The sequence below is a fragment of the Sus scrofa genome, chromosome 18 (genome assembly GCF_054392235.1).
Source record: "Sus scrofa isolate SSC_HxYL_T2T_F1_AM1 chromosome 18, Sscrofa_HxYL_maternal_Yorkshire_Landrace_v2.0, whole genome shotgun sequence".
NCBI lineage: Eukaryota > Metazoa > Chordata > Mammalia > Artiodactyla > Suidae > Sus > Sus scrofa.
In genome coordinates, this window is record NC_139400.1 from 53,721,681 (window position 1) to 53,734,934 (window position 13,254).

The 13,254-nt window shown below is 45.0% G+C and overlaps 1 protein-coding gene across 7 annotated transcripts in view; it reads left to right on the top strand.

Annotated features, from left to right (window-relative positions):
• Positions 1–13,254, top strand: part of JAZF1 (JAZF zinc finger 1) — a 338,636-nt gene that overhangs the window by 277,377 nt on the left and 48,005 nt on the right. For 3 of the 7 annotated variants that reach the window (NM_001315730.1, XM_085004791.1, XM_085004790.1), the window contains 1 exon segment: positions 9,409–9,605. In NM_001315730.1, the coding sequence (NP_001302659.1) occupies positions 9,409–9,605 (197 nt within the window). 7 annotated transcript variants of the gene reach the window in all.

A 13,254-nucleotide genomic window follows, 5' to 3' on the forward strand; every position in this document is an offset into this window, starting at 1 on the left:
CTGCAAAAAATTTTATGAAGCTTCAAAATCTACCCCGTAGGCCTCAGACCGAGAAGGCAAAAATAGCTCTGGGATGAGAAGTGAAACATTACTAGAAACGTTCTGAAATTAATGTTATTTGGGACTCCAGTTTTCTTTTGTCAACTGAAAAAAAGAAGACCACTTATGAAGTTCCCTGATCACCAGAAAAGGCCCTTCTCTTCATGGAGAGGGGCAGACAAGCCATCCCTCTACTTAGTGCCAGCAGGTCATGTTTTACTGGCCAGCTGTTTTAACCAAACACCCCTCAACCCTCCCGCATGGCTTTACATTGCTAAAATGAGAGGAGCCGCCTCACAAATTTATTAGCAGATGTGTGTCCTGAAAGGCATCGTTACCCTGAGACCTAGAACAGCCAGAGCCCCTAACATGTGGACCACACATGATCGCAGCTGAAAGGTACCCACTTTTCTCCTGGCCTCTATTCAGATGTCTCACTGATTGTTCTGCTTCCTCCCTGGCTTCTGTCCTTCCTTGTCCTGGATGGCGCATTGTAGTAGTTGGAGAACAGGAAAATCCCTAAGGTACCCTCCCCTGGAAAGATCCGTTGTTGTCCTTGTCAGGTCAGGGATGCCATTGTCTGGAGCGATGAGTACTTGGAATCATGGTCCAGCTGCCAGCTCCCAGCAGCTTTCCTCAAAGGCTTTCTTGGTTTCACAAACTTGTTTTCACTGAAAAATGGCCACACCCAAAGGACCATTGCAAAGGCGGAACAAAGCTTTTGAACTTCCAGTGAAGTAGTTGGATGTGGTGCTTTGTACAGAGGTCTGGTTATGGACCATGTCGGAGCCTTGTGCAGCTTTATGAATCTCCCAACTTTATGAATCTCTCTGTGCATCTTCCTAACTGCATAGGAAGATGTTTTTCCATCAAGTAGCTGTGTCTCCTGTTGCCTGTCCTGCTGGAAAGACCTTCTACAATTGGGTTCTTCTCCAGAAATCAAGGCGGAAAAATAAAGAAGAGGAGGTGTGAATTTACAGCCCCCACCCCACCCCCAGCATGTGGTCCTTAAGGAGAAGAACCTTCTCTTTGTATTCTCTTCTGTACTATAAATACCTTTTTCAGATTTACCTGTGATTGAAGCTGTATTTAATCAATCAGTGCATGCAGAATTGGGCTCTTTGCTTTCAGAGTCCACAGAACTCATGATGGCAGTACTTATCAGAATTATCAGTAGTTCAGCTCAGATGTACCAAATGGCCGACGTTAAGTGTCAAAGATGCAAGATTTGTAAGTTACCATTTCTGGAACAAGAGCTTTTCACATCCATATGACATTCGTCCAACAGCAAGTGCCAGGCCTTGTTTCAGGTGCTTCACTTGCATTAATTCACTTAATCTTCACAACTCTGTATGATAGGACTTAGTACTTTCACCACTTACAGGTAAGAAAACTGAGGCACAGAGAAGTTAGGTAACATGTCAAGGGTCACATAGCTGCATAACATAGAGGAGAAAGTAGCATCTAAACGGTCTACCTCCAAAGCCCACCTCTTAACTGCTACACTGATCTTTTCTTTTGTCTTTTTAGGGCCATACCCGCAGCACATGGAGGTTCCCAGGCTTGGGGTGGAATCGGAGATGTCGCCGCTGGCCTACACTGCAGCTGCAGCAACGCTAGATCCGAGCCTTATCTGTGACCTACACCATAGCTCACAGCAATGCCAGATCCTTAACCCACTTAGCGAGGCCAGGGATCGAACCCAAGTGCTTATGGATGCTAGTCAGATTCATTTCTGTTAAGCCACGACAGGAACTGGAATATTTCCAACCCCAGGCCATGACCTGTTAGTAAGTCAAGAATTAGTGTGATAGTCATGACCAGGATATTTTGTTAAAATGAAATAGAAAAATAGCAGAGTTGGAGTTCCCATTGTGGCTCAGTGGTTAACGAATCCGACTAGGAACCACGAGGTTGCAGGTTCGATCCCTGGCCTTGCTCAGTGGGTTGAGGATCCGGCGTTGCCATGAGCTGTGGTGTAGGTCGCAGACGTGGCTCGGATCCCGCGTTGCTGTGGCTCTGGCGTAGGCCAGAGGCTACAGCTCCGATTCGACCCCTAGCCTGGGAACCTCCATATGCCGTGGGAGTGGCCCAAGAAATGGCAAAAAAGACCAAAAAAAGAAAAGAAAAGAAAAATATCAGAGTATATATCACATGCAGTAAGGAATGGTTCATGAAATTTTTGTTTCAGATGTTTACATAAAAGTCCTTTATCTTTGCATACAGATATGTTTCATGTTTCACAATTCATAGGTTTTCTAATTTCAGAAAGACAGTATGGTGCAAATACTGCCTATTACGGAACTCTCCCTCCAGAGTCTGGGGCAGCCACCTATAATCAAACACATTTATGTTTGTATAGTGAAGCGTATGAATACTCACACTAAACACCAAAAAATAAGGTGTCTAAACAGCCCTTAAGCTGCTCACATCAGGGTTGGTCTCCCCATGAGTTTTGCTGTCAAACAAAACAGTTTCCAATCTCCAGAGCCCTGGAGATTTCAGAATTACAGATGGTGGACCAAATCATACGCATGTATGTACAGGCCTTCTTGTCATGGACTGAGGTCAAAAAAAGTTTGGGGAACACTGCCTGATGCTAGTGCTGCAATCATTGACTGTTGAGGTGGGAGGGAATCTGGGGTGATACAGTCCTTCTACCCGTAAAACCCAGACTCCTCAATTTTAACAAGTAGGAAAACCAGGGCCGGAACAGGGAGAGCAGTGGGGCTTCCGGAGGCCACCCGATCCTCCATCCCAGAACAAGCCTCCTGACACACGGCTCAGGCCTCCGGACCACACGCCCTCTCCAGAGTTTGTAACAACAACCAAACCACGCCACGTATCTCAGAGTCTGGATCCTTTTCAAGTTTTTCTGAGACTCAAGTTTCAAGCGGTCACTGCCATCACTGGGTTCTCTAGAGCTGGTGGAAGCCAAGTGGTTCTGCCCCAGCAGGACACTTGGGCTCAGGTGTTTGGCCAGGAGTGAGGCGCACTGGGGGCTCTGCCCAGGCTCCAGCCAACTCAGTGAATTTCCTGAGTTTGTGGTTGAAACTGGTCTCCATGGACCAGCAATTTGACATTTTCCCCCTGCGGTGTTATGTTCATGTTTCCACGTTTAACATGTCAGACTGAATGAACATTGTGGTCTAAGGATTTAAAAGATTTATAATGGAGGCTTGAAAATTTACTTAAGGAATATGTACTTCCCCAAGCAATAACAAATATTACTACAAATGACCATATTAAATTAAAGGAACTTGGGCATTTCTGATTTGTAGGAAAGTTAAAATTAATCTTACAGCAGTTTCAGTTTCAAAATGAAAACAGGACTTTGCCTGACCACAGATTTCCAGGCTGTTAGTCAACAGTGAATGAACCCTCAGGGGACTTTTTTTTTTCCTTTAAGAAATATCCAGTTCTCTCTCTATGAGTAGAAAAGCAATAGTAGAAGGAAAATACCCTGAAAAGTCAACCGTAGTCGTATCTGCAAATTTCATAGGTTCTGGCAAAAAATTTTACATAAGCTGAATAAGTACATGGATTGTCATTTTATTCTTATTTAAAGTGTGCTTATAAACAGGTGCACTCAATGTGTATTACAGAATTTTTTTAAAATGTTTTTAAGGACAAGTCACAAACCCATAAAAGTTTTTCTGTGATTATTCTTTAACAACAGGTATTATAATTTTCAAAAAGAAAAGGAGCCTTTCTTATCCATGCTTCATCTTTTCCTCAGTTAGCTCCTTTAGTGGGTAAGCAAGGATCCTGGTTCAAATGCTTTATGGTTTTTTTTGTTTTTGGTTTGGTTTTTTTTGGTTTTTTGGTTTTTTTGCTTTTTAGGGTGGCACCTGCAACATATGGAAGTTCCCAGGCTAGAAGTCTACTCAGAGCTACAGCTGCCAGCCTATACCACAGCCACAGCAACGAAGGATCCGAGCTGTGTCTGCGAGTTACACTACAGCTCATGGCAACGCTGGATCCTTAAGCCACTGAGTAAGGCCAGGGATCAAACCTACATCCTCATGGATACTAGTCAGATCCATTTCCACTGCACCACAACAGGAACTCCTCAAATGCTCTTTTCCACATTAAAAATAATAATAACTACAGGTGTACTGGGTAAATGTTTAATAGCTTATTCTGGGGAGTTGGGGGGGGGGGACTTGATTTGTAATATTTGCCAGTCTCTATGGTATAAATACTCCCGTCTGGGCCAGTTCCAAGCTACCAACATTACATTGCTGAACAGAGTTGGGAAGAAAGGTGCACTAGCATATGGCCTCATAGACTAATTCTACCAAACAGATATGACATTATTAATGTAAATAACATCAATACCATAGATAATAGTAAAAGGGAGTTAAATAATGAAGGACGAATAAACTGAGTATTATTACCTTTGCTTTTAATATACTTGTTTTAGTTTTAAGTTCACATATTTTCATTTTTAAAAATGGGCATGTTTAATAACTGGCTTACAAAATCCCAAAAAATGTAAGGATCAGCTCTCACAAGCCAGTACGAGCCCGCACTAGCACACTACTGCTGCAGGATTAGAAGAGGACCCACTGCAAAGCAGAAAGAATTTGGGGAGGCAGGTACAGCCAACCTTCCCACATCACAGCTCAGTGAGACCCCACCCAGTGAAATGTGGAAGATGCTGAGAGGAGGAAGCCCCCTGTTCTTCCATCTGCCCCACTTCCAGCATGTAACCCCCCAGAAGGGTCCCTTCTGCATTTCCCCAGGCCTTCTGCTCCAGCTCCTTCACCCCTTTCAACTTGGAAAACCATGACTCTAGAGCAAAAACAGGAAAGCTCAAGATTCTTGGATGTGCCCGTGGCACCCTGGCAGAGCAGGAGCGTTTGATTTGGTCCCAAGTCTTGGCTTCCAGTTGCCAGCTCAGCCAGCAGCCTGCAGAATGACCTTGAACCGGTCCCTTCACCTCATTTCTAGTTACTGTGAAAAATGATGGGGTTGGGCTAGGTGACCTGTCTTACCCTGGTTCCTTCCTGCTCTAAAACCCATGTGGGCTACAGTTGCTGAGGGCTTCAGAAAAGATCACCAGTCATATCAAAACCCATTGAGAAAAAGTCATCAGGCCACAGAGTGGTGTGATTCCCAAGCCTGAACTCCTTCTCTTCTGGGAATACAGGGGGCAACATTTCTAATCCCGACGATGAAAAGATCCGGGCTGTGTTCCTTGCAGTACGTGTCGAAGTGCACCTGCCCTTAGAGGGGAAAGTGCTCAGAGCCAGCTTACTCATGGCCAGTGCCGGGCTGCAGTCACAGCCCTCACTTGCTTTGCCTCATCAGGTTCTTCATAAATGTGTCTCCCCAGATGATTCTTTGCCATTGGGAATCTGCCCATCATTTGACAAAAGCCTGTGCTGATGGAACATTGCTTGAAAACTAGGGTTTAAATCAGTCTCCAAAAAAAGGTAAAGGCATGACCAATAAGTGAAAGAGGAACAGTGCAACACTGCCAGGAGAAACTGGTGAATTGTAGCCAGCCCTCCCGAGGGCTGCCTGTGTGTGTGTGTGTGTGTGTGTGTGTGTGTCGTCTCTGGAAATCAATTCTGCAGCTGTGTGTCTTGGTATGGCAAGGTTGCCATGATTTATAGGTATAGCTACAAGTTCATAACCACCAATCCAAGGGAGAAAGAAGGAGGGGAGAAGGAGAGGAGGGTTGGCAGAAGTGTTTTATGAGTTTCATGTTTAATGCTTTTAACATGGTGCCTCATTCTCGCTTCTAGAAAGCACTTAGCAGATGCAAGCCAAAAATAGATGGCTGTCCATAGCTGGCCAAACCCAGGTGAGGGATGTGTGTGTGCACCTTCTTATGGTTGTTTGTACTTTTTGTCTCCAAGCTGTAGGGGAGTATTTATTTTACAATATAAAGCATGGGCTCTTGATACTTTTTAACCAATGAGAAAAACCCCTGCCACTGCGGAGCGCCATTCTGCTTCTTTCTCCCTCTCTCTCCCTCTCTCTCTCTCTCTCTCCCTCTGTTTGTCTCTCTGTCTCTGTCTCGCTGTCTCCCTCCCTCCCTCTTTCATTGGTAAGTTTCTTTCTGCCTCTCCGTATGCACTCCCTGGGCTGAGTCCCAGTCAGCTGTTCCACAACCCATCTGCCATACCCAGGACATGGACCAGAGGCTTGCAGAGCCCTGCACATACGGTGCATCCTCAGGAAGCTTGGAGTAAGGTAGATGGAGTAGACAGATATGGCCGCATTTATGAGGCTTTCTATAGTAATAACGGCCACTTCCTACATGACCTGCCCTGCTACCTTGTATGGTCCCCTGAAGTCAGCACTGTTATTAGCCTGTCCCCCAGCAGCTGATCTTCCTCGGCCATGAACATTGAGGCTCTCGGGATGACCAGGGGCCCCAGTGGGCACTGGGTCTTTTCAGAGGAATAAAGGGCAGAGCCACAGCCTGCCAGCAGGGTCTTCTGCCAAGTCCTTGTTGGTACCCATGGCGGTCTGTCCAGATGCAGATGGAAGATGCCCCTCGGGCAGAGGGGGAGCTGTCCTGGAATTGAAGCTTTTCTAACACTCCCTGGGCACAGTCCCCAGTTCCCTGCAAGGCCATGTTCAGGGGCAAGGTCACCATGCTCAGGGAGCCCAAAGCTGTGGCTTCCAATCAGGGGAGATGCTTTCTAGTTCCTCCCAGTCCAGCTGCCACTTATCTCTCGGGGGGGGGTGGCATTCTTATCAAATCCTCCCAGTAGCCTTTGACGTACCATCTTTGCAGGTTACCAGAGTTAACCAGTGATCAAAATCTCTTGCAGAAGGAAGACAGGTGTGGTAACTCTTTATAACCTACAATTATAGTCCCATTTGACAGAGAATAAAGCTGAGGTTTAGAGAGGGGCTTGCCTCAAATCACACGAACCCTGACCTGCCTGACTCCAAGTCCCCATGCTCTTAATTCAGATGCAAGATGTAAATTTATCATTGTGCTCCATAGCATATCTGTGTTTATTTTACTATTTTAAAAAAAACTAACTTAGGAGTTCCCATCATGGCTCAGCGGTTGGCGAATCCGACTAGGAACCATGAGGTTTTGGGTTCGATCCCTGGCCTTGTTCAGTGGGTTGAGGATCCGGCATTGCCATGAGCTGTGGTGTAGGTCGAAGACGTGGCTCGGATCCTGCATTGCTGTGGCTCTGGTGTAGGCCGATGGCTACAGCTCCAATTCAACCCCTAGCCTGGGAACCTCCATATGCTGCAGGAGCGGCCCCAGAAAATGGCAAAAAGACCAAAAAAAAAAAAAAACTAACTTGAATGACCTACAATGAGAATACTTGATCTTCCTGGAAGAAGCAATACATTTAGCCATGGCTTTTCCCACTCCCTGGCACACTGCAAACCCAGTGGGAGAAGCTCAGGACTATGCCAATTAGTAGTTATACTTAGGATAATAAAAGAAAGTGCTAGTTCCTTGCTTTTCTCTACAGTCCATATTTTGAGTAAAGGTTTATAAGGGGGCGGGGAGCAGTTGTAAGAGCAGTGGAACCAACTCTACATCTGAAAATAAATGGGTATCTGGCCACCAGGTGCAAACAATTCTGTGTTGCATTGTCATGTCCTTTCTTCTTTTTAAATCATCACCTTCGTGTAGCACAAAACTTAAGGGCTCAAGGCAAAGTATGGTGTAGCACAAAACTATTATAGTTTAGCTCAACATATAAAATCCAGTTTATGTATCTAGATTGTATTGCAAAAGCCCTTCAAGAAGTGTACCATTCATGTTCCAAGTGTTAAAGCAGACATTTTAAGACACTGTAACACTATTATGATACTGTTTCACTGGGTGTTTGATCAACTCTAAGCTTTTACCAGGCATGAGAACTAACATGAAGCAGAGCTTCCAAAACTTCATCATGTAAAGACAACCAATAGGAAGGAGATTTGTAGGCAGAATGTGAAACAGGTCAGTTGAAATACCGTGTTGAAGGGCAATGGAATTCGTTTATGATGAATTGTATTAAAATAGTTAAAACACAGTTGATGAGAAGGCGGGGGACAGTGAGGACAGGGTTCTGTTCTGGTCCTTTGTTTAGGCCGTGGGCACAGGTGTATTTTGTTTGTTTTTTTGTTTTTTGTTTTGTTTTGTTTTTTTGTCTTTTTGCCTTTTCTAGGGCCGCTCCCTCGGCATATGGAGGTTCCCAGGCTAGGGGTCCAATTGGACCTGTAGCCACCAGCCCACACCACAGCCACAGCAACACAGGATCCGAGCCGCATCTTCGACCTACACCACAACTCACGGCAATGCTGGATCCTCAACCCGCTGAGCAAGGCCAGGGATGGAACCCACAACCTCATGGTTCCTAGTTGGATTCGTTAACCACTGCGCCACGATGGGAACTCCCAGGTATATGTTTTAATACCTAAACATTTTCATATACGCCATTCACTACGCTTTCCATCACTGCAATTTTCAAAAATGCAGTTTGACGTTTGGTGGAAGATACCATTTCATAGATTGTTTTGAATCTGTTATTATTTGAATGTATGAAATGCTAGATCATATAGTGAGAAAAGAACGTTTGAGTATTACCAACATAAGCGTTGAAAGAATAACTGACATTTCCGCAGGTAAACTTTTGAGAAAAGTCACCTTACCCTCTATGAGCAGTAAGATCATAACACAAACAGCCCTCCCTCCCTCGGCGATCTTCCTCCTCGTACTTCCCGCCTCCCTCTTCTTGAATCTGCCTGGGCAGATCTGTTCCGTCGTTCCGTACATGTTTATTGAGACGTGCCTGGCAGGGTGGCAATAATGATGACAGGGACTCGAGTCCTTTCTTTGCAGCTAGTGGCTGGTGAGACAAGACCGTCAACCAGCCAAGAAAGTATTAGAAACCAAACAACAATATGAGACTCCAGAGTAAGACTGAAAAAGAATCAGAGTTTTCATGGAGCCCTATGTGTCCAGTGGTGCAAACAATAAATGCTGCCACCCTACAGATGTGGGATGTCCTCTCCAGGTGGGAGAGGTTGGGGAACGTTGAGAGCAGGTGCACTCTCAGAGGACTGAGAGGCCCCTCCGGGAGAGGCGGTCTTATAGCTAAAGGCACCGTAGTGAGTACAGAGTCTAAGCGTGTCTGTTTCCTGGTCGGGGGGTTTGCCCAGGGGAGAAAAGGCCATGACTTTGAGGAACCTTCAGACAACGAGCTAGAAGATAATTTCCTCCTGGCGGAAAAGGGAAGCTGTTGTGAGTGTTTGAAATGGGGGCAGACTGGTGAACAAGCCCCTCTCCCAGCGTGGAGCATCCGTCAACCTCGAGTGAAGTGTCATCATTCCCCGGGCTCTGTGATGGTCCTGGTTCCTTATAGAGGGTCCCTTCCATTGTCGCTGCAGATTCATGACAGACGCTGCCCGCCGGGAGCAGGAGTCCCTGAAGAAGAAGATTCAGCCGAAGCTGTCGCTGACCTTGTCCAGCTCTGTGTCTCGCGGAAATGTGTCCACTCCGCCACGTCACAGCAGCGGAAGCCTTACTCCCCCCGTGACCCCGCCCATCACCCCCTCCTCTTCATTCCGCAGCAGCACCCCAACAGGTGAGTGGCTTAGCCCTTGCAGGGGTAGGGGGGGTGGAGGGAGGGGTGTTGGGGGCCGAGGACGCATCACGATTCAGACTCACCTCTTCTTCGACCCTTTTGCTGGGCTCCATAGAGTTTGCTGATTCATTCGTCTCTTTATTATTGAAGAAACATTGACAAATTATCATTTATAATATGTATATGATAGCGGTTGTATAGGGATGTTTCCAAGCCTCATACCATTTGTTGTGTGTGAAGTGATGCGGTGTCTTGGATTTGCATCAGTCAGGTGGGGGGGGGGTAGATCAAACCAGATGGATTATGTGTGGACTGTTGCCATGAGTTGTTATTGTTGAAGCCAGGGCATGAGTACATAGGGGTTCATCATCCATTGTCCCTATTTTTGCTTATTTTTAAATTTTTCCATTGATAGAATGATTAATTTTTTTTAAAATCACGCATAGAGTGCCTCGCGTGTGCCAGGGCCTGAGCTCCAGCAGTGGCTTGAAGGACCGAGGCCTGGTGGAAGACGCTGGCCTTCTAGGGGGCCAACCAGAACATTCTTTCTTGTCTTCCTCTCCCAAATGGAAGCAACTGAAAATAAAACAGGACTCAGAGGTGAAGATTACAATCTTTATTACTGCACAAGGCTAAACTGCAGGAAAAAGCTATGATCTGTAACTGGCTCCGTAGTCTGTCTTCCCTGAATTGAACTCATTTCCCGAACGTTCCTTCTAAGCTTGTCCGAGGGGGAGCAGCCCAGAGTGTTCCTGGGCCCTGAGCTGAGCCTGCCCAGAACCTTCTTCATCTAGTCCCCTGCTCCGTGCGCAGCAGTGATAAGACACGGGAGAAGGAGCCTGGAAAGGTCTCTCTTTTTCCCATCTGAGAACAGGGAACATACTTTCCTTCTCCCCTGCAGGAGTACAGACAGGCATTCATCAAATCAGTACACCAATAAATATAACATTGTAACCGTGGGAGTGCTGTAGGCAAGAACCAGTGATGAGAGGGCATCTAGAGAGCCGTTTGATGCAGACAGGAAAGGCTTCTCTGAAAAATAAATAGGAGTGGGAATTCCCGTCATGGCTCAGTGGTATCGAATCCGACTAGGATCCATGAGGATGCAGGGTGGATCCTTGAGGATGCCAGGTCGATCCCTGACCTCACTCAGTGGATGAAGTATCCAGCGTGTCCATGAGCTGTGGTGTAGGTCGCAGATGGGGCGCGGATCCCCTGTTGTCTGCGGCGTAGGCCGGCAGCTGTAGCTCCGATTCGACCCCTAGCCTGGGAACTTGCATTTGCCATGGGTGTGGTCCTAAAAAGCAAAAAATAAATAAATAGGAGTGGAGCAGGAAAAGGGGGAAAGAAGGAGCATTTTGCAAAGGTTCCGTTGGGACTGGAGGTCAGCCAGGTGGAGGGTGTCTGTTAGGTGAGGCCTGAGCAGCTCTGCAGGGACCAGGGCACTGCGGGTCCTTGTAAAGATTCTGCTTCATCCTAAGAACAAAAAGAAGCCTCTTAGAATCACACCCTCCACTCAGTAGCATTGCCCCTGGACCGTGGATGATGTTTATTTTCTCTCACAGTTTATGTGTTTCTCTTTTATCTGTCTCCCATTAAGAGAAGTAACTGTAGTCGTACTTTTTCGTTGTGTTTGAGAGCATGACTTTCACAGAATAATATTTTGGGGAAGGGGTTCCCTAATAAGTCTGGGGGTTAGACAAGGGTGCACTGGTTTCCTCAGTGCTGGGGTTTAATATACATCACTGTTCTCTAAGGGGAGCATTTAGAAAGTTTTCCAAACTCAGTTGCTCTGACTAGGGGCATCTCAGGGGGCTCATGGTTGACAGGCATGTCAGGGTTGGGCTTTTTGAAGACAGGATGGATGTAGGAGGCAGACAGACCAGAGTTCCTACCTGAACTTCGCCCTTTACAATCACTAATAATACCTGTTCTTTAGGGGTTTTGTGTGCAAGTTAAATGCGATAGCATATATGCAGTAAACATTCAATACATGTTTGTCTCTGTGGTCCAGGAACAGAATCAGAGGTGACTCTCGCAGATACATTGGTTCATTTGTGTTGGTCATTGGTCCATTTCCTAAGATAGACCACCATGGTTCTCTTATGTTTTATTCTGTGAAGATTTACTTTGCAGGATCTTTTATGTAACATTTACTGTGTAAATCTAAGGAATGCCGTGACGGTGTAGTATAATTATTCAATCCTCTTTTCTGGGTATTTCTATGAATATTTATTCATATATAGTGTGAATTATGAAGCCAGTTTTATACCTGGGTGTGTTTTATACCCGATTTAATTTGGGCTGACTCATGGGCAGCACCAGATAACCAGAACCGCCCCAATTAGTAATGGGAGTTTTAGAACCCCATGAAAATAAAGACAGTTTAAAAGTGAGAGTTTATTATTTTTCATGTAAGAATTTTTGGAAGAAATGGAATCATTTCCTTTCCTTCAGACATAAAGAAATCTTTCTGACACCTTGTCTATTTTAGCAATTTCCCACTAAGAGAATTAATTTATGTCGTGGTAAAGATGTATCATTTTCAGTCTGTCAAGGTCATTGGTAAGTTATTTGCTGCTTGAAGAACATTCCATGTAAACATCAAAAATTAGCAGGGGAAATGGTTTCTTAAACCCCTACCCTGCACGATTTTGATTGTGTACATTTTTCAATGTTTGAAATGTTATTTTACCTGTAGTTAGAGAGATCAGCTTATTTTGCCTGACTAATGTGGTTTCAGTCACTTTCATTGCCAGGTTATAAATAATATTCCGTGTTTCTACCTCCTAAATTCACTCTTCCAGCTTTCACATTAAAGATGTGTTCCTGGTCCAGAAGTAAGAGTCGTCTTGCAGAAAATTGCATTTGTAAAGTTTTCTTTAAAAGATACTGTCTTGACCAGACAGAATTCGTTCTCAATTTCATCCTAGCATTTCAAGTACTTCTTAGGGATTCTTGGAACCAAGATTTATATTGCAATTTCTAAACCCTAAGGGAATCTTCTTTTCTCAACTTTTTCATTTCCTATCCTTATTTGTTTTGGGTTTTTTTTTTTTTTTTAGTGTATTTTTTTAAATATTCACTTAAGGAAAGCTTAGAATGGTTTACATTGTGGGCCAACAATCTTTTTTATAAAGGACCAGATAGGAAATACTGCAGGCTGTGCAGCCAGGGGACCTCTGTTTTAGCTTCTCAACTCTGCCAACTAGAGCAAGAAAGCAACTACAGAGCTGCATAAACAAATGGACATAGTGTGTTCCATTAAAACTAAAAGTTTTTCGATGGGGGATAATGTGAAAAAAAGAATGTATATAAATGTTTAACTGGGTCACTTTGCTGTACAGCAGAAACTGACAGAACATTGTAAATCAGCTATAATTTAAACTTTTTAATTAAAAGAAAAACTAAAAGTTTTTGTAAAACCTTGTTCCTTATTTACAGATTTGGTCCACAGACCATAGTTTGCCAACCACTGATTTTTTTCTTTTTTTTTTTTTTTTTTCCTTTTCTAGGGCTGCACCTGCGGCATAAGGAGGTTCCCAGGCTAGGGGTCAAATCAGAGCTATAGCTGCCGGCCACAGCCACAGCCACAGCAATGCCAGATCTGAGCCGCATCTGCGACCTATACCACAGTTCACGGCGATGC